This window comes from Myotis lucifugus, unplaced genomic scaffold, assembly GCF_000147115.1.
Source record: "Myotis lucifugus unplaced genomic scaffold, Myoluc2.0 scaffold_6, whole genome shotgun sequence".
Classification (NCBI taxonomy): domain Eukaryota; kingdom Metazoa; phylum Chordata; class Mammalia; order Chiroptera; family Vespertilionidae; genus Myotis; species Myotis lucifugus.
Window position 1 is genome coordinate 1422027 of NW_005871054.1, and position 21834 is coordinate 1443860.

General features: G+C 38.9%; 2 protein-coding genes across 2 annotated transcripts in view; one reads left to right on the forward strand and one right to left on the reverse strand.

Moving 5' to 3' along the window:
• Window positions 1-839: 839 nt before the first annotated feature.
• On the reverse strand, window positions 840-19913 carry MDH1 (malate dehydrogenase 1). The gene is made up of 9 exons (XM_006083289.2): window positions 19579-19913; window positions 14204-14302; window positions 13545-13641; window positions 11332-11507; window positions 8881-9003; window positions 3309-3485; window positions 2727-2840; window positions 2094-2183; window positions 840-1183 (listed from the first exon to the last, which is right to left on the reverse strand). The coding sequence occupies exons 1-9, from the start codon at window positions 19579-19581 to the stop codon at window positions 1058-1060; spliced, it is 1005 nt and encodes a 334-aa protein (XP_006083351.1). The 5' UTR covers window positions 19582-19913; the 3' UTR covers window positions 840-1057.
• The window catches only part of WDPCP (WD repeat containing planar cell polarity effector), a 236106-nt gene continuing 234067 nt past the window's right edge, over window positions 19796-21834 (forward strand). Inside the window, exon 1 of the mRNA XM_006083288.3 lies at window positions 19796-20403. The gene's annotated coding sequence lies outside the window, so the exon portion shown is untranslated. The remainder of the gene's footprint in view (window positions 20404-21834) is intronic.

Consider the following 21834-nt stretch of genomic DNA (forward strand, 5'->3'; position numbering starts at 1 on the left):
AGCAGAGTGTGGAAGAATGTATTTGGAACCGAGAGAATATATAATTTTTAAATTAAACCTATATGAAATTTTATTTTTAATGCATCTAATTAATAGGAGTTATAAAAGCACTTTCCACTCATTTTTCCTTTTCTACATATGGAATATGAGATATAGGTAATTTAAAATAACATCCAACCAACTTTTTGAGCACCCACGCAGCACTATATTTTAGGCCCTGGGAGATTTATATTGTCTATTATGTAAAAGTTAAATACAAAAACTAAAGGATGGACAATTCCTGTCCTCATGGATTTTGGGGGGAAAAAATACCTTTATTTATTTATTTAAACAGCACTGGCTATGTTTCGAGTAATGAGCTTAGATTGAGAACAATCCCACAAGCATAAATTCCTGTGGCAGCTACTGGTTATGAGATGAAAAGATTCCTTATCTGCTTTAGAGGAATACCTCAAGGGAAGACTTATTACCTTTTTCTTCTATCATGAAAATGATTCTTCTAATTTCATGCAATGGTATTAAACTATTAACAGAGTATTATCTGCAACCTATTTAACAGCTAATGTTAAAATCAAATATAATTGGTGTTTAATTAGCTAAAAAAGGTAAAGTTTAAAAATATATTCTGGAGTAGATTGATTCATTATCAAAGATTGACTTTTCTATTCTATTTAAATGTAAGAAAATTATGCCTTGCCTTGTGACATTTTTCATCTTTATTGCCTTCCTCTGGCTTAAAAAAAAAATCACAACCCCTTCAGCAAGCTAGGAAACATACAAGTTTGTTTTCTGAATGAATAGAAACAAAATATTAGCTAAAAATTAGAGTCTGAATCATCTTCACTTGAATATATGTTTTATTTAGGATGTTGCAACACTAACACCATGTTAATAAACCGTCACAAATTTGTACCGAGAAGCACACAATCTTTAAAATGTGCTGTTTTTTTCACAAGTGATTTAAGTATAGTATTATTATTACTTGGTACTAGAGTCAAAGACGACTTTTAGCTTCTTCAGCTTTGGGGTATCTAGTAACATCGAAATGATTGTCTAGTCAGGCAGAGGAAAGAAATTCAAAAGCAGTTTCTTTTTCTTCTGATAGTTCCTTTGCAGTAAGATCCATCTTCTCACGTGAGAAATCATTAATAGGGAGACCTTCAACAATCTTCCATGTCTTATTCTGTTTGAAAATAATTGCAAATAAGAGATTTACAATTACTGATCCTCTAGCAAGTAACAACTTAGTTTGAACTTCAATCTAGAGAGTATCTGTTTTAAAGTCTGATTCTAAAGAAGCAAATCAAAACCCAGATCTTAATTGACAGATAATTTTGATACAAACTCAACACTTGATTTTAAAACTTATTGACTGTAGAAAAAAATTGTTTAAATGAGGATTAATTAGCAGACAAAAAAAACTAATGATTTTATAATTATAATAAACAGCAACAATATTGAGAACTTTTGCTTCATTTAGAAGATAGTACTTGTTAGGTATCCAATATTAGAGGCATAACAAAATATGTCTAGTGGGAGGAGTTGAATCTTGCTTTCCAGATTAATTTCAGTCTTTTGTTGATCTGAAGTTGTGCTTCATACGACTTTAAAGCTGAGAACATTTTCTAATTTAGTAAAGGAACAATTTTCTAGATTACATTATGCCATCCTATATAATAAAAGCCTAATATGCAAATTGACCAAACAGCAGAAAGACTGGTGGAAGGACCAGTCACTATGACACACACTGACCACCAGGGGGCAGACCCTCAATGCAGGAGCTGCCCCCAGCCCGCAGGCCTCAGGCCAGCCAAGGTGGGGGTCCCCCAATTGCCCCACAGAGGAAGGCAACTGGCAGAGGGGTGGGGGTGGAGAGTTTGGAGGGCGGGGCCGGCGATTGGCCGGCCAGGCACTGCCCACTTGCTGCTCTCCCCCTACCCCACAGTCGCCCCACAGATTGGCCCTGACTGCCAGCCAGGCCTAGGGACCCTACCCATGCATGAATTTTGTGCATTGGGCCTCTAATTATTAATAAAAACATATAATTACTTTCCCAGTAGGGCAAAGGGGGAAATAATTCCCAAATACCTTACCTTGATTGTAACAGGGAACGAGTACAGCAGATCATCGGGAACACCGTAGGAGTTGCCGTCAGAGATAATGCCCATGGACACGAACTCTCCCTGAAAAAACAACAATTTTTACATTCTCATGGTGCTTAGGAATTAGTTTATATAACCAACTAACACATGGACTAATGAAATTAAAACAGGTGACACATTCTTACTATATGCATAACTTCATTACTGTATAAGGAACCATCACCAGGCACTTCTATGACAGGGTAACTTTCTTGGATATTATCTCATTCCACATTTCCAATCAATGTATGAAGTAGGTCCAAGAAACAAAATCCTCATTTCATAAATGATGAAACTATGACCTAATATAGGCTTTAAGATGAAAAAATGTCTCCCCTACCATGTGTGCTAAGTACTTTATATATATATATCATCTCACTTATCCCTCACAACCCTCACAACCCATGTAAAAGATGACAAGACAGCTCAGAAAGGTTAGATAACTTCCCCAGGGTTACTCAGCTAGTGGACAGCTAAGCCAGGATATGAACCTAACTGCCTGACTGCTAAGGTTATGTGCTTGTCACATTACAGCATAGAGGACAAAAGTGAAAGAAAGCCCTGTGCAAACCACTGAGTCCTCACCTCTGGGGTTCCAAACCAGATGTCCCTGATGTGGTCACAGATGGCTTTCGCAGCAGACATCGCACTGGATAGTTTTCGAGCCTTGATGACAGCAGCGCCACGCTGCTGCACAGTCTGGGTGCAAAGACAGCAGTGTTACTTGATCATGACAGCAGCATTTTCCTCAATTCCAAACTGATCCTGGGGTGAAAGACTGCAACCATAGCTTAATGTGTCCCCTCCAAAATCAGGCAACTACCCAATGTCGGCCTTACCAACCCATTTTAGTTATAAGTACCAGTCTTTTTAAAAAAGAGAAAACTACAAATCTCCACAGAGTTTACCATATTTCATTCAAAAAATTTGATCTCTGTATAAAGATAACCAGATGACTATCAATGCTGGCTACCACGCAACAGCTTAGATCAGAATGGATCATGACTGGCGTAGTAACAAGTGTGCAGTCATTAGACAACTGCACAAGACCTGCTCTCCTTGTGTCCCTCCCTCCCCCGAGCCCTGGAGCACACGCAGGTCAGTAATGTGGCGTCTCTCAGAGTTCTTTATGCTTGGCTGTTATGCAAGCTCCCAGATTTTTCTTACTGTGATGAATTCTCCCTTGAGCCAGCTGTCATTTTTCAGAGCTTCATAAACACCAACTTCTTTTCCTTGCAGTTTCACTTTGGCATGGTTGACATCTGGATACTGAGTTGAGGAATGGTTTCCCCAGATAATGACATTCTTTACATCCTCAGAAGTCACACCAAGTTTAAGAGCAATCTAGTTAAACAGAAAACAAATACATTACTTACATAAAGCTTTTCATTTCAAACTGTGACCTCTTTGTTTAAGAGTAGAGAGCATCATACAGTTTGTGGTTAACTTATTAGTATAGTGGGTTTATCAAATATAAAACACAAAGCAAGAGGTGAATATTGCTTGAATATGTAAATGTGACCCTAGTTTTGTTGTTGTTACTTGCCTTAGCACTTCTGAGCAATTAGGTATTTAGAAAGTTCCTATTTGGCTGAAATGTTTATTATACACCATATATAAATGAACTAATTTTCAAATATTCCTAAATATGAAAATTTTACAGTTGGAAGGGACTTAGATGAACAAAGTCTGACTGTCCTGGTTTTACAGACTAGGAAACTGAAGGAAAGAGTTTAAAATAACAAAATGCTAAAATTATAAACAGATGTAACAATCTCTAGCTGTAAGTTCAGAAAGCACGTAGAATCCCGTAGGCCTTGTGGTTACATGAACATCAATTATATAGTACAGTGACCACAGAAAGGGTTTAAAAGTTATGTTTTGAAAGATTTAAGTAAAACCAGTTGTTTGATTTCCCTGATAAGGTAATATCCAGAAAAAACATTATGGTTAGTTATGTGCATAATTTGTTCCAAATTAGACAGAAGAATTTATGATGAACCAGAAAGAAATGTTGCAAAAAGGAATTTTTAAAAGTTGATGTGTTAGGGTGACACTGTGGGTGATTTTTCTTTCCTTATTATAATCACGGGAGAAAAAAAACAGTTGTGTCAGAGTCCATAGCTTTTGAATATTAAATAAAAGCAGCACTGCATCAAAGTTCCTTTTGAGCATTAACCATATAAGAAAGGGAAAACACTCTCGTATTTTAAAGAAATTTTAAAAACAAGGATGGTAATAGCCCCAGACTGGAAACAGCCCCAAAGTTTTTGAAGAACAGTTAAACAAACGGTGGAACCTCCACACAATGGAAGAAACAGAGTAAATGGAAAAATAAGTGGAAGTGGAACATACAACAACTTGGATGGATATTAAAGGCATTAAACTGAGTGAATAAAAGCTAATCTCAAAAGATTACTTGCCCCATGATTCCATTTTTGTAACATTCTCAAAATGACAGAGTTACAGAGATGGAGAACAGATAAAGGTTTTCTGTGTTTTTAGGAGTTCTTTTGTGGGTTGTGGGACATTTCTGTGTTTTGACTATGGTGGTTATTTATAGTAATCTATATATATGATTAAAGGTCATAGAATCATTCATAAAGACATACAAAAAGGTAAGCACTGCAGAAATCTGAGTAACGCGTTAGCGGTAATGTGTGTAGTCTAGTCAATTTCCTGCTTTAATAATGCCATAGAGTTATGTAAATGGCACCACTGAGTAAAGCCCGTGATAGGTACATGGGATTCTCTGTACTATTTTTGCAACTTCTTCTGCGTCTATAATTATTCCAAAATTAGAAAGTAAAAAACAATAAAAACAACACAATTAACCAAACAAAAAAATAAGGATGAAAAAGGCCATTACCTAAAATGTTTGCAATGACTTTACTCATCTCACACTAATTTACTAAGTTAAGAAGTAAATTGTCTTTACTTTCATTATGACCCTTAAAATAAGTTGAGACTGCTTTAAAGAAATGTTTTTTTAAATATATTTTTATTGATTTCAGAGAGGATGGGAAAGGGAGAGACAGAAACATGAATGATGAGATAATCATTGATCGGCTGCCTCCTGCATGCCCCCTACTGGGGATTGAGCCCACAACCAGGCATGTGCCCTTGACTGGAATCGAACCTGGGACCCTTAAGTCCGTAGGCCGATGCTCTATTCACTGAGTCAAACCAGCTAGGGCTTTAAAAATATTTTTTAATTGATTGATTTTAGAGACAGAGAGGAAGGAGGGAGGGAGAGAACGGGAGGGGGCGAGAGACAGAGAGACACCAATTGATTACCTTCCGGAGACTGAACCCAAAACCCAGGTACGTGCCCTGACCGGCAACCTTTTGGTGCATAAGACAACACTCAACCAACTGAGCCACTCTAGATGGGCTCATTGGTTGATTCTTATATGTGCCCTGACTGGGGATCGAACTCACAACCCTGGCATATCAGGACGACGCTCTAACACTAATCTACCCCACTAGTGCGAGGAGCCTGTTTTCTTAAGTCTTAAAATAGTTAGATAATTTTAAGAATTAACTTAAAATCCTTATGGATTTTTTACTTTTTAAATTACTTCTGATCTAAACCCTGCTTCATCTAGAGTTCTGCAAGTATTAACTATCAATCAGTCTTCACGAATTAGCTGGATGGCTGGTTTCTGGGGTACCCAGCTACTGACCTGCTTCCTGGCTGGGGTAGAGTGGTGTGCCATGCAATGAGTACCATTTTCTCTGTGTGCCATGATCTGAAAGGACTTGGGAAGAACTGCCCTATTTATATTTAGCTGTCATTGTAGAGGAAAAGGAAAATTTATACCTGGGCAAGTAACCCAAGATGTATATTCTCAAGAACTCAGAACATTCTGTTGAATGTCAGCTTCAGCTGCTCTGAAGTAAAGTGAAGACCCACTGCCTCTAGGCCTCTCCTCCCCACAGGAGGCTCCTCTTGCTTCTTCTGCCCTGTTGCCTGCCCTCCTCCTCTTGTTTTTTGATCTCTTGAGCTAATCCACTTCTGTCAGGACAGCAAAGTCCAGTACTTGGCACCCAGCAGATGTAAATTCTGAATATCATTCATGTCAGAGCTGGTTTAAATTAACACGTATGCAGGACAGCAGTTTCTTGTTCCCTTACACACTTTTGTACCTGCCACACAGATCTATTAAATAGTTTTTTACTAATTCTCCAGCCCTAGCAATTTTCTTCCTCTGATGCCAGCTAACTGGTTTCACTGCCAAATTACCTTGTCAGCAGACACATAAGCAGTTCTGGGTTGCAAATACACATGGGAGTTCTGCAGGTGATAAACAACTGCTGGGAAGCTAAGTCCTCTGAATTCCAAAACAAATCATGTATGACTAGTAACCATTCCCGTAAGAAAAATTCCTCTTTGGGTTTGGTATTTGTCACTGGATTAAAGAAGAAACTGCTTCTTCAGAAACTTTCTCAAAGTCGTCACTGTGCCAGGCTGGCATGCTGAACACTTGCCAAAAGTTAAAGTTTGCTGAGACAGCTTCTTCTTCCCTCTTTCCTCATTCAGACTTTCACCCCTACAAGGAAAATGGTTTCGGGCACTGGGACAAAGTGTCACTTAGCAGTACCTTTGGAAGCAGTATTTTCCAGTGCCTGCCTCCATCAAGGCCTCAGGTGAAACAGCAAAGATGGGAAATTTGTTGGTGGTGTCATTTTACCTTTTTCTCCTTCTTACAATGAAATTAAGTAACCATCCAGAATCTACAACGGCAACACCTATATCTTTTCCTTAATTGTGAAATAGTACATGTTCTAAGGCACCCAAATTAGAGGCCATGCCACTCTTCTGGGCTAGTGTCTATAGTACCCAAATCCCCGGCCTCCAGTCATTCAAATTCCTATTCCTTCCCAGCCACCAGACTCTGGCTAAATAACAAGGAAAAAGACCCAGCCCACAGCCTAAATCTTCTCAGGAATTATTTGCAATTTAAGTCTGTTATCCAAGAACCTTCTAAATTAACTGGAATATTCAGGGAGATATTTCTGAGGTATGGCTCTTCTCAACTCTTGCATATATCCCTCTTAATAATACTAAAAATAGCAGCCAACCTTTATCGAGTTTTACAATGTGACAGGCACCACCATAAGGGCTTAACATAGATCTTATCTCATTTTACCCATATAACTACTCTGAGATAGATACAATTATTCCATTTTATGGCTTGAATATACTTTCTCAAGATGACACAGCTAGTAAGTTGACGTAGGTCACTTGATCCCATTATGTAAGAATACACACAAGGGTTTGAACTTAGGCAAATCTAGGTGGCACATCATTTATTAGCTGTATGACTTGAAGCAGGTTCCCTGACTTTCCTGGGCTTCAGGTTTCTTATCTGTAAAATAGTGATAATAATGGATATTTCATACGGTTCCTATAAGAATTAAATGGTTGTGAGGGGGTGGGTGGAAGCAGGGTGGAGGGGGGCCCAAGGGGGATAAAGAGGGAACATCTATAATACTTTCAACAATAAAGATAAAATTTAAAAAAACCATCAAATGGCAAATTACATGTAAAGTATTTAGCTTAGAGTAGAAGTTTAACAAATTATCTTCTCCTTCCCTGGTCTGAAAGATCAATTCTCAGCATACAGCAGACCTCACATCATCTTTTGGTAAAAATAGTTTTCTTGAAACTAAAAGTTGTCTTCTCTAGAAGAGGACTACACTCATACACCTACCTGGCAGTGATGACCTGTGGATAAGGAGGGATGGCCAGAAAATGACTGGGGAAGAGAAAGAGCTTATGTCCCAGAACTAGAATTTTGCCATGACTTCTAGGCACCAGCATCGTCTAGATCTGAGAAAGCCCAGGAAACCAACACAGATGAGTGGCATGGCCTTTAATTTTTAAAAAAGCTATGGCTAATACCCAGGTTACTGAACCCTTGGCATAATGTAAGGCTCCAAGGGGTAAGAAAAAAATGATGATAATTAAAACTTAGCGAAGTAGTGAAAAGTAGGAAATTTTATGGAAACATATAGAATATTAAAAAGACATAAAATTAAAAATGAGAATATAAAATTAACAATTAAAAATCTGAACTTGATTGCTTGGTTATAGGGGAAAAGGAAGCAGAACCACCCAAATACATAAAGCTAAAGATTTCATTTTACAATCTCCTTTATATCTGACAAAAAACAAAACAAAACCCTAAATTATGTACCATTATGTGAATTACTATACTAGTGAATACTTTTAAACCACTATCTTAAGAGGACATTAGCAACCACATTTAATTATAGGTAGCAAAAGAGATATACTTGAGAAAATTAAGTAGGAAGTTCAGCTCTGTTCCTTATAAGACCAGTTTTAAAGACTCCCTAACAAATTGGAATAGCTTCCTACTAAGCAAAAACAACAAAAAAGCACAAACTAAGCTTCATCGCCTTTAAAAGTGAGAGAAAAGCCCGGCCAGGTGGGGATCAGTGGTTGAGCATCGACCTATGAACCAGAAGATCACGGGTCCATTCCCGGTCAGCGTACATGCCTGGATTGCAGCTCGCTCCCCAGAGGGGGTGTACAGGAGGCAGCAGATTAATGATTCTCTCCCATCACTGATGTTTCTATCTTTCTCTCCCTCTCCCTTGCTCTCTGAAATTAATAAAAATATATTTAAAAATATATAAAAAAACAAAAAGTGAGAGAAAAAGGTTTTATAAAGTTGAACATTCATGAGACTTTAAAAGGCATTTTTCTTACCTGAGCTTTAGCTCGGTTATGATCCAAACGAGTCAAGCAACTGAAGTTCTCCTTGGGGATGGATGGTGCCGACTTAGAGGCAGTCAGGCAGTTGGTATTGGCTGGGTTTCCCACCACGATGACCTAGGATATAACCCATTACAGCCGTTATAGACCATATTCTGCTTAACTAAACTGTCTCAGCATGACTGACAAACGTGTAACATGTTCCCTTTGTATCAAGTTTGTGCCAGCTAAATATGTAGCTAACAGTTTAGCTTCTTGTAGGTTTCTATTCTCCCTTCTGAAAACTGTTTTCCCCCTTGTTAGGATACCCTGTGACTACTGAAAACATTTCTTTAATAAAACCACCATTATATATATAAGTCACTTTTCAGGTAGTGCTGCTGTCCAAGATCTAAGGTACATGTCTTTCTGGGTGTTTTTTTTGTTTGTTTTTTTAAAATATATTTTATTGATTTTTCACAGAGAGTAAGCGAGAGGGATAGAGAGTTAGAAACATCGATCATCTGCCTCCTGCACACTCCCCACTGGAGATGTGCCCGCAACCAAGGTACATGCCCTTGACCGGAATCGAACCTGGGACCCTTGAGTCCGCAGGCCGACGCTCTATCCGCTGAGCCAAACTGGTTAGGGCAATGTCTTTCTGCTTTGTTTTGTGCCAAAATAGACAGCATTTATCTACTTGTCACAAAAAAAAAGGAATTTAAGGCTCTATCTCTGAGTTTGATTTATTGATAAAATTTTCCTTCTAATAAAAGTAGTCCAAGAAAGAAATTCTACTCAAGTAGTTTACTTTCGGACAATGACTTGTTTTTATGAATGAAAAGTGTTTTTCAATCTTGCTAATCCTATGAATTAATGGAGATATTTGCCAAAATACAGATTTCCAAGTCCCATCCATTCTATACCTACTGAATCAATCTTTAGGAAAAAGCATTTTAGGCTTTTTTTTTTTTAAATAGGGGAGACATGGGATACAATGAATTACAGTACAGTATAGGAAAATGTATACAGGGACTTTTTAGTTTTAAAAATCTCTAATGAAATGAACATTTTAAAAAACGGTGGCCTGGCTGGTGTGGTTCAGTGGTTGAGCATCGATCTATGAACCAGGAGGTCATGGTTCGATTTCTGGTCAGGGCACATGCCCTGATTCGAGGCTCAATCCCCAGTAGGGGGTGTGCAGGAGGCAGTTGATCAATGATTCTCTCTCATCATTGGTGTTTCTTTCTCTCTCTCCCTCTCCCTTCCTTTCTGAAATAAAAAAATATATATATTAAAAAAACCAAAACTGTGAAATAATATCAAACTTAAAGAATAGATGAAAGCATATTAAAGAGAATAACTCCCACATCTCCTTTACCCAGATGCTCTAATTTGCTCCATTTCTCTCCCTCTCTTTACCCCACCCCCATCCCTTAGTGTTTTATTTTTGGCCCACTTGAGAGTAAGCTGCAGACATGATATCTTATGCCCCTAAGTATTCCATATCAGTGTGTATTTCCCCCAAAAGGACACTTGGCTGAAGGGCGATTACTGTGCAAATAGTACTACAACTCCAAGCAGCCTGGATTTTAGCAATCCAAACAACCTTATAATTTTATGAACCAATGTCACCCCAATAAATTAAATTAAAAAACAAACAAAACAAATAACCTTGTTATTTTTTACTAAGAGACCTTTGGATTTCTACTCAGCTCATCTCTATTATTTTCTGCTAATGATTACAGAAAATAAAAGTTAATTATTTTAAATGAAGTCTCCAGAAGGCAAACAATGAGATGTCTATGAAGTATTATATTAGAATATTATAACTCGCAACTTTAAAAATCTTATAAATTTCTTTTACCTTTCTCTGAAGTCAGAATACAGAAGTAGTAGTATATCAAAATCAACAAAACCTCTAACCAGCAAGCCTTCTGCTGTTGGTAAAAGGAGGCTTTCTTGCAATATCAAGACAAATTTAGGAATTAAAATAGTTTGATCATAAGGAGAACAGAAAGTCACAGACTCAACTCCTCGAGACAAGCATATCACTGAATGGAGAAAATCCGAGCATTCAGAAGCCACCATCTCCTGTTGCTAAGAATGCAGTTTACAGCCGCCTCCCTCTACAATCACACACAACCCAATTGTCTGAACAAATATTCCCACAGTTAAAAGGCACGAGAAAATTCTGTGCCTTGTGGATTTACAAAATAATATTAAAGTTACAAGTAACAGTAATAGGCAAAATATTTTCAAGCACCTCTAAATATAGATTTCTACACCATCAGAGGAAAACCCAGAAAGGGAGAGCTTATCAAGCAAAACTCTGTATCTGTATTTACTGGCTATTGCAAAGACTGGGGGTGGGAAGCAAATAATTTTGTTGAACTTAAATGCTGAGAGCAGAAGTTTCAAATGCTAATAATGAAAAGCCCTATCAAATACTACTGCACTGGTCACCTTAACTGACTTCTTGGCATATTTGTCCAAGGCGGCACCCTGGGATTTGAAGATTTTCACATTAGCCTTGAGTAAATCTTTCCTCTCCATGCCATCCCTTCTTGGCATGGAGCCCACAAGAACAGCCACATCCAAGTCTTTGAAGGCAACCTCTTCTTTATCTGTTGCGATGACATCTGTGAACAACATGGCAATAAATATGCAAATACTTAAACACCAAAGTCTGAGGTTTTCTTTTTCATATTGAATCTATCCAGTAACTCCTTCACTCTGTAGCAAATGTTTCTTTTACATGTCACATTGATAAAAAGTTTTAGGGGCCTAAGAAAGACAATTTAGAATTCAACAATAACACCAGCAGAAATGTCAATATGTTTATTTTATTTTCCTATGTCAATAATTATCTCAATTTCAAAAATTATGATACAAAGGTATAGTATGATAACTTTCAAGGCAACATTTGTTATTCAGGCTAATAACCACAGATAATACAAAAAAAGAAATTAATTCACCTAATCTGTAAGTTAAAATTACTTTAAGTATTAAAAGTAATTAAAAAGGTCATGACTAGTCATTGACTGAATGTTTGTGTCCTCCACAAAATCCCTATGCTGAAACTAGCCCTCCTGTGATGGGATTAACAGGTGAGGCCTTTGGAAGGTGATTAGGTCATGAGGGTGAAGCCTTCACGAATGGGATTAGTGTCCTTAGCACTGCCTCATCCCTTTCACCATGCAGGGCAGTGAGGAGATGGCATCTATGATCCAAGAATTGGGCTCTCATCAGACACCCAATCTGCTGGCTCTTTGTTCCCCGACTTCCCAGCCTCCAGAGCTGTGAGAAATAAGTTTCTGTAGTTTATAAACCTCTCAGTCTATAGTATTTTTGTTAAAACAGCCCAAATGGACTAAGACAACCAGGTTAAGCATACATTTTTAGATCAGTGAACACTTGTCACAGTCAGGCTGCTAGAAGCCCCCAAATAGGTATATGTATGAACTCTAGATGGAGAAAAATAAATCCATCTTTTTCCCAGCCATTCATTTTTATTTGCTGAGCCTTCCTGTCATACTCACAGTTGAGCAAGGACAAGCTGACTGTAACCTGGGCCCATTAGAGAGCAGAAGGAACTCATCAGAGAAAGGAATAAAAATGGGAAAAAAGCAACAGAGGAAGTTGATTTGTAAACAGGTGAAGAAAGGGAGCCAGCTGAATAGCTTGGGTAGGATAATGTGCTTTCTTACATAATTGTGCAACCTAATGATTTCGATGGCGGTATCCTTTCTAATAAATGTTTATTGAACATATACATGAATTCTGAACATGGCTTCCTTGGGTATATATTTTGCTTTGTGCAAACTTTTAGAAGAGTATTATTAATTAAATCCTCATCAAAAGAAGAAGATCATGATAAAGGTAAAGCTAAACATTCAAATTAGTTTATGATTTGACTTAATATTTTAATAAACTTTTCAATCGAGATTTCTGTCTTACATTTATATAATAGTTCAATGATTCTCAAAGGCTCTTATCAGAACCCTGGTGGACTTTTTCAAACTATGTAGTAGATGATTATAACAATTTATACTATATCTCATCAGATGACGGGGACTATCTATATATGAGAGATCAACCCATTTCCAGCCACATAGCAGCATATGGCTCTGGAAGACAGAGTTAAAAAAAGTTCTCCATTAGTTCTCCATTACAGGATGCTACTATTACTATTTAAATAGACTTTAAATAACAACACAGTGTAGACAATTTCAGGTGTGCAATACTATACTTAATTAGTAAAATCTATAATAATAAAAGTATAATATGCTAATTAGACTTACCCCCTTCCGGACGAAGCTGGGGCTGCGAGATCCCAGATGCCAGAGGGAAACCAGCAGCCGGGGAAGGAAGGCCTACTCTAGCACGAATTTCATGCATCGGGCCTCTAGTAAGTTATATATAAGCATGGTGGATAAAAGTATAGTCTTTTACTTTACACTGGTTATTTCTCGCTTTTACCCTTATTTATTCTTGGTATATAATTATACTTACTTATTTTTGATATACATCTTACCAAGTAGTTGAAATTTTAGAAACAAAACCAAACGACGTTTATGAAATAATTTCTAATTGACAGGTTAACAAAAATCTGAAATCTAGTTTTTGAAAGACATAAAATACTAAAAAATCCCTCTCTCTTCCACTCTCTAACGTACCTTTCAGGAGGGGAAGGGCACAGTCTTGCAGTTCCATTAGGACACCATCCAGGACACCCATCATGGGAGTGATATCCAACAGCACAAGAATTATAGGCTGTCAAATAAATAGCAAGTTCAGTATCTGTCAGTGTAGGTTATGTCATTTAGTCACAAAAAAAGACCTTTTAAAAGTTTTTGCTTATTTGTTGTGTATATGTGTATAATTCCCACTAATTAGTCATAATTATTTTAGGTCAGGTATCTAGTATGATGTCACTTTTGGAAAAATGAATGCTATAAAACCAGCAATGGTTGCTAACAGACATAGTAAGAGGAATCACTAATACTGAATTTTAAAGGAGAGATACATGGAATACATAAATACATGGAAGAAATATCAAACTGAAGTGACATGCCACCTGAATCTGTAGATCTGATTTGAGTTTATGGAAAGCTAAGTACAGTATTTGGCATGAAGGAAGAATTCACTATCCATGGATGAAGAAAATGGATAATGAACACTTTAGAATGTATAAATACACATTTATAGCAGTGTGCCTAGTACATTAATTGGGATCACCCATTCCTTCACCATTTAAAACTTTCTTTGCACTACATAAATGCGGGGCTTTATTGACAATCTTTTTAGTTGAAGATTTACAGGCAGTTGCCCCTACCTGGTCTTTACCAAAGACAGATCCATTTCCAATACTGTACAGCAGCGAATATGCGATTTGACCAGCTGCTCCAGTCACAAGGACTCTGACTGGTTCAGGCTGTAATGAAAGAGACCCATTAACATCTTATTAAAAAGTTCTATTTTACCCTAAAGATATTCAGGAGTTTCTCTATAGTAAAACAACATACTTTAAAAGTTAATGCAAAATTTTAAAGTCTCTTTGTGTGTGGATTAGTAGAAAACTTAACTTATCCCAGACCTGTCCCAGGAAATACAGTATGCACAAATTAACTAAGCAACTTCTTTAACCTGTGTCCTTTGGCTGCATATTTAGGTGGCATCATTTAACTCTTACTGTTATACTGGATTTACTTACGTAATCTCATCCATCTTTTAAAGGACATTTTACCACTAAAATAGGCCTACCAATGTTGAAGTGCATTATGTTGTGATACAAACCCTGGCAGCCATTAGAACCCTACATATTCTCTTACGTAAATAACTCCCCACTTCTATCTGCTCAACGGAATCTTTTACACCAGGAAAAGGAGTGAGAGTGGTTAAAATTTTCCATTCACAATGAGCCTAAAAGTTTTAATAAAATTATTAATCATGATTCAACTTATCTACTTGGTAGAGGAAAAAGAAGTCTTTATTTTTTGAGAAAAAAATAACATCTGAATTATTAGTATAATAAATTTTAATATTAAATAACAACAGCAACATGTAATGACAGTTGACAACCTGATTCCAAAGGGAAATGAATTTTAAAAGGGAGGAAGGGGGAAAAGTACAAAGAGCACACCTGTTACAATAGAGAGAAGTTGCTTTATAGATCTCAACAGACCCCAAACAAAATAGGAACATGTGTACAAAAACAACTAATATTCAAAGTGATGATCCCAAGTTATGAAGATAAATTAAGCTCAGAGAAAATTAAGCTCAGAGAATTAAAAAGAGAAATAGTTCTATTAAAAAGAGCTAAACAAAAATGTTTGGAAACAATGGGTAAGTTTAAGTAGATGGAAAGTTCAATCAAGTGGACTATTCCTTTGACAATGCTAGGTAAATGGACGTCTACTTGACACCTCTATTGCTACTTGTCTGAGAGAAGTGGCCTACTGACTGGGATAGAAGCACTTGATTTTTTTTAGTATTTAGAATTCCCTCTTCCAGAGGAGACATGCCTCTGGGATGGAAGGAGACTACCACCTTGAAGAATCTTTCTAACTTTCCAACCCTCACCTCTGAAGTTCAGGAAATAAGGGCCAAGTTGTAGAGAAATGAATCTGATCATAGCAGACTATGAGTGCAATTTCTTCCTCAAACGTGACCAGGATGGGAATGGAAAAGGAGAAAACTATGGAGGTTTCTCCCTGACTTCCCATGTCTCTTCCCCATCCATCTCTCTAAATATAGAATACGATAATTCCCCAAATAAACAAATTTTAATGCAAACACACATCTATGTTCCCAAGTAGATTTTAGATTCATAAAGAACATTGTATATGGTTACTTTCTATAATATGGCATTCACATGTTTTTAATTTTGTCATTTCCCCTTCTCCACTTGGAGTAGGTGAGAAAAAGGGAGTAAGAAATTATTCCTCTTCCCTCTTTATTGATTTTTTACAGAGAGGAAGGGAGAGAGAGATAAAGAGCCAGAAACATCGATGAGAGAGAAACATCGATCAGCTGCCTCCTGCACATCTCCCACTGGGGATGCGCCCACAACCCAGGTACATGCCCTTAGCCGGAATCGAACCCGGGACCTTTCAGTCCGCAGGCCGACGCTCTATCCACTGAGCCAAACCGGTTTCGGCTCTTCCCTCTTTAGAATGCAAACTCAATGACAGGGGCCTTGTCTATTTTATTTATTGTTGTATTCCAACTACCTAGAACAATGCCCTGAACACAGTTGGAACGCAATTACTGAAGGAATAGCTGGATCTTGTAAAATTACTACTAAAAACTTGGAACTGTAAAATAATTGTTTGGAAGCAAACCTAACACACTTCAAAAAAGTATTTAATATATTTTATTACTATATACGTTGAATACAGCATTGAGAAAGTTGGAAACTTAGTGACCACCGTAGTCCCTGGTATAGTTAGCAAAATTATTTTAGGTCACTAGTTCCAATGATATATATAGTCTTATAAATCAATGGATGAACTGTTCTCCATTTATTAAGCAATATACCACTGAACCTCTATTATGTACCTGGTACTATTTTAGGCCAGAGGGTTAGAGAGGCAGTAGATTGTAGTAAAAAGATGGCCTTTAGACTAGACTTCTGGATTCAAATCCTGACTCCACAACTCATTAGGTGTATCGTTATGTTCCTGGCAAGTTCCCTACAGTGAAATGGAGATAATAATAGCAGATGCTTAACAAATAAGGTAGTTGTAAGGATTAAGAATTAACATACAAAGCATTAATAACAGTGTGTAGCATAAGAATTAACATACAAAGCATTAATAACAGTGTGTAGCAAGAGCTATAATTATAGATCTGTCGCCACAGAATTTCTGTTATTTTCTACTAGACTGTGAACCACCTCCACCCCCCACACCAGTCCATTTCAGACTGTGAACTGGAAGCGGTCCACCTTGGACTCAAAGGTGCAGTCCATAGAGTGCTCAACAAATATTTGTTGACTGAATGAAAATAAGGATTAAGAAAACTATAAACACATGCTACTTCAGCGCAAAGCAAGTTGGGATAAGAAATGAGGGGAAAGCCCTAGCTGGTTTGGCTCAATGGATACATCAGCCTGCGGGCTGAATGGTCCCAGGTTCAATTCCGGCCAAGGGCACGCGCCTGGGTTGTGGGCTCAATCCCCAGTAGAGGGCGTGCAGGAGGCAGCCAATCAATGATTCTCTCATCATTGATGTTTCTATCTCTCTCTCCCTCTCCCTTCCTCTCTAAAATCAATAAAATATATATTAAAAAAAAAAAAAGAAATGAGGGGGAAGTAAATATCACTATCTGTAAAGCTTAATCTCCCAGAAAGTCAGGCAGATGGTTATAACAGAATGATGCAATCAATTTTAGGTATTAATTTTAGCTATTAAAAAGATGTGTTCACAGTATCACAGTCCTTCGAGAAGGCTCTGTGGCCAACTAATGAACAGCTAGTAATTCTACCCCAGCAGTTACCTTCTTCTGTATCTTTGAGCAAATTATTTTCACAGGTAGGTAATTCCATCTTGTTAAGAGTAGCATGAAGCCTAGTTAGTGTCTGAATGTTTGATGATCAAAAGGGAAAGAACAAACTGCACATCTGGTTCTTTCTGCTCTTCGGAACATGACTGTTGAAAAGCAGGAGGGTGGGAGATTCCCGCTGACTTTTCACAAAGTTACAGTGTGAAGACAGGTTACTATTCTTTGCTTAGATATCTGGGCAGTTTGCCAAGATCCAAAGAAGACATGTCTTTGCTCTTGGCAGGGCACTAATGACCTTCCTACAGATGCAGGCTCTGTCTACACATGTGTTCAAGTCTCACTTGTAAAGCTTGAATTTAAGTGTTCCTTCTGTTATTCTACAGAAAGACCCATGTATTCTTCTTTTGCTTTCTGATTTATATATATATTTCTGTAACATAAAAGACAAACAGTATTATTCTGATTTCTTCATATAGTTTATTCTGTCACTTCCTATGGAGGAGGAACGCAAGCAAAGAATTCTCTCCTTTAAAAAAATTTTTGCTTTGAATAGCTTACAGAAGATGGCTCTTTTCTAGCTCAGTGATTGTTCATACGCTCTCCTGCGAAGGCAAGGAGATTCTGAGTCATGACGGGAGGATTGGTCCTCATAGAGGTCTCTGTGTTTTCTGGTGCTCAGTGACCTTCCAGGGGTGAGGCTGGCTTGATCTACTGCATAGCAAATCAACACAAGAATAGGGATTCAAGATCTCTCTGTGACCTTGGGAAAATCATTTGACCTCACCAGGCTATATTTTAAGATTAAAGAATCTCCATATTCCCTTCCAATTCTAGAATTCCAATATTCTGAATTGCAAGGAATAAAGCTATCAGGTAATATAAATGCTGATACCATACTTTAGTTTATATTTGCAGCATGAGCTTGCACCTTCATCTAGAACCTCAGCTACTAAAAACAAAACTTCAGAATGACCTGATAAGTATCTGTATGACACAATACAGTAAAATGGAAAGAGTGTGAGACCCTTGAAGGCAAACTGTTGTGTGACCTTGAGCAAATCACATTCTCTTTGGGGTTCAATAAACTCAATTTTAAGATTTAAAGTGGGGAGATTTGTCAAAATAACCTTTAAAAGGTTCCATCAATTTTAAAATTATAAAGTCTGAAGTTCTCTGATAATAAACCTCTGCTTTCTTGCCAAGATTAGGTCAGGAACCAATGAACCATTATTTAAATAATTACGTTATTTGATGAAATAAGTAAGAAATCTAGGTCTAACTGAGAATTAGTAGCTGACCCTACTTTTCAACTTGGTCTATCAATAGCATTTTCAGGTTCTGGAAAATTTCCAATTCATTCAAATATTTTCCCACACTCCCCACCCATTTCAGTATTTTGAGATAACGGAGGAAAAATAGTCTCAACTATAAATACAAGTACTAAAGCAATTTTTCAGTGTGATGTCAAATGTCACCTTCAAACAGCGGGCAGATCATTACTACGTCAGAGTTCCCTCACCATCCCCCCTTCTCCTTTCAGCTGAGACAAGGTTACGTGGTAATCTACGCATCCAGATCTTCATGACAAGATGGTTAAGTTGTGTAACATTTAAAAGTAGTAGCTCTCGATTTCAAAACATACAGATCAGTAAAAGAATATCTGCACCAGTTATTGGGCTACTGATGCTGTCACTGCAGCACGTCCCAGTATTACACAGGATCAATGAGCAGGTTTTAAATGACATTAAATTAGATATGGCTGAAACTCGTCTCCCGAAAGCGTAGATGGTAATCTGGAGCACCAGGTAAACACTATCTTTACAGTCGAGGGCCTTCGGCTTTCAAGGGCTTTGTGACAAAAGCCCTTAAAAACACTGTGGGCATAAGAGTAGAAAAAAGGTTAGGAAGCCCCTCACCCCCTCCCAGTATCAAACCCCATTTCTTGCTTGGAGACAATCCACAGCTTCATATTTTTGTACCCCCGCCATGCAGCAGGACTGAGATCGCACCTTCCCAAGGACCCCCGCCCCAGGTGGAAACCAACCCCTTCCCAATTACTGGGTCACTGCGACAGTCCTCAGATGAGTCGGGGTTTTCCAAAGGGCGCGAAGGACAGTGCTTTGCACAGCCATCCCCCAAAAGTCCTCCAAGCGCAAGAATCTCCACATAAGGGAATGAAGGCAAAATCTAGGGGCCCACACTCACCATGATTGGAAACTGCGCGGACAATTCCAGCACCTGCACAATGAGACTCGGGGAGTCAGGTCACCTCTACGGTGGGGCCGAATGGGGAAGAGCGAGCGCTGAGAAAGAGAGAGAAAAGGCTCCGCTCCCGACCGCGGAGCCCTCTGGGAACTGTAGTTTAGGCTGCCCCGATTCCAGCGCAGTCTCCAACCGAATTTCTTCAGGTGTTGGACTACACTTCCCGAGGCCACAGAGACGTCTCACGCTCTTCTCTCTGCGCTTCTCGCCCGGTGGAAAAGTAGTCCCCGGGGGCGAGCCGCTGTGATTGGAGAACCGCGACCGGCGGATGGTTTGGGCAGCAGATGGTGGGAGGGGCGGCGTGCGTAAATGGAGGGAGTGGAGTCAGACTCCCGAGCTACCTCATCCGCACGTGCGCCCCTGAGACTTTATCCAACCCCCGGGGTCAATGTGGGAGGTAAAGAGACCTTCCGCTATGCACTGCACCCCTCGACCCGGAAACAAAATCTTTTAAAAAACTATTCACACTCTGGAGGGGCGGGAGGAATTGACGTGTCCGGAAGACTGGACGGCTTCTAGTGTTGCTAAGCGACGAGGCGGGGGAGTAAACGCATTCACCGGCCTCGGGGGGGAACCTGAGGAATCAGTGGCTGCAGCTGCTCCGAGACGCTAGGCTAGACCGAGCCAGCGCGCCGCGCCCTCCCGGGTCCTACTTCCCCAGCCAGGGGGACCCTGCACCCCAGGGAGTGTCCGGCGACGAAGTGAGGGGTTTGCGGGACGCCCCGTCTGAGGCTCCGGAGCCACGCGTCTTCCCCACTCCGGAGGCAGGTGAGCCCGAGACGGGGGACAAGGGGTTTTCCTTAAACTTTAGGGTCCGGGATGCAATTGTGCGCCGTCCAGCGTTGCCTTCTCTACCCGAGTGTTGATACCCCGGGCGGGTGCCGCGAGCTCGCCGGTCCTTCTCCGCTCAGTATTCCGTAGGGTCCCCTCCGCGCAGTTGTAAGATGCAACTCTTTTAAAAAGTTAAATGACAAAAACTGAACGCCTGGTTTGTGGGAGGTGAACCCCTCCGGTCCTGGAGCTCACGGTCCACGGGTCTAACTTTTTCTCTACGCCCTTTGTGGATGTTGACAATTTTGCCCATTCTCTTTTGAAAACTGTTATGTTCTTTAAACCATCTTTACCTAAAAATGATGCCACACCTGCATTTCTGAGGAAAGCGTGGGAGTGGAATGGGAGACACTGATTGTTTCAGGTAGTCTCAGCTGGTGAGACAACTTAAAGAGGTTTTCATTTATAATTAATGCTGCCCAAGAGAATTGCTGTGCTCGCTGAAACCCTGCTTCACGTGGATTTAAAAATGAAGGCGTATTGTTCTGCAATAGCATATATATAATGAGTATGAATGAAATATCTATACCAGATAACAGTATAACTTCTGGTTTTCCTTTATCGTTGGTAAATGAACTCCAAGTGGTGTCTTTCAGTTTTTTGTTCTTCAGTTTTGGAGGGTTTGCTGTTGTGGGAAAGAAAAATAATACCTTACTTTTCAACTTGATCTATCAATAGCATTTATGGCCGAAGAACTCTCTCCCCCTTGAATTGCTTTCAGCCATACTTTTCTGGTTTTCCTCTTATGTTACTGCTTGCTTGCTCCCTCCCCAGTGTTCCTTGCAAGTTCTTTTTACTTCTGACCTCTTAACACTGCAGTGCCTGTATTCTTTGCATGAGTTGCATGGTCGTGATTTCGAACGCCACTTCTATGTCAGAAAACTCCCAACATGCAAACATATTCTTTAAGTTCCTGATTTTTTTTTTTAAAAAAAGGTTCTATAACTGTGTTGCCCAAAACTGTAGAAGTGGTTTTTAAAATTTTAATTAACAAAAATGAACTAAAATTAAAAATCCATTTCACGAGTCACACTAACTACATTTCAAGTGCTCAGTAACCCGTATGACAGAATGTGGAATATTTCCATCATCACAGAAAGTTCTGTTGCACAGCTGCTAGAATTTAGTGGAAACAAGGCATCAACCAGAGCAGGAGCAGCTGCAACATATTTTTGTTGGGGCATTTCTTTTGGCACTGTGTTCCCGATAGAGTGCATAGCTGTTTCTGATACTGACTGACTACACAGGAAGGGTCCTGTCAAAGGCAAGAAAGAAACCCAATTCTTGTCGTAACCACTAACTTTTTATCGTGGAAGAACACACATTAGCAGTCTTTGTATGTCAATTTGAAAGAATGTTTACAAACAT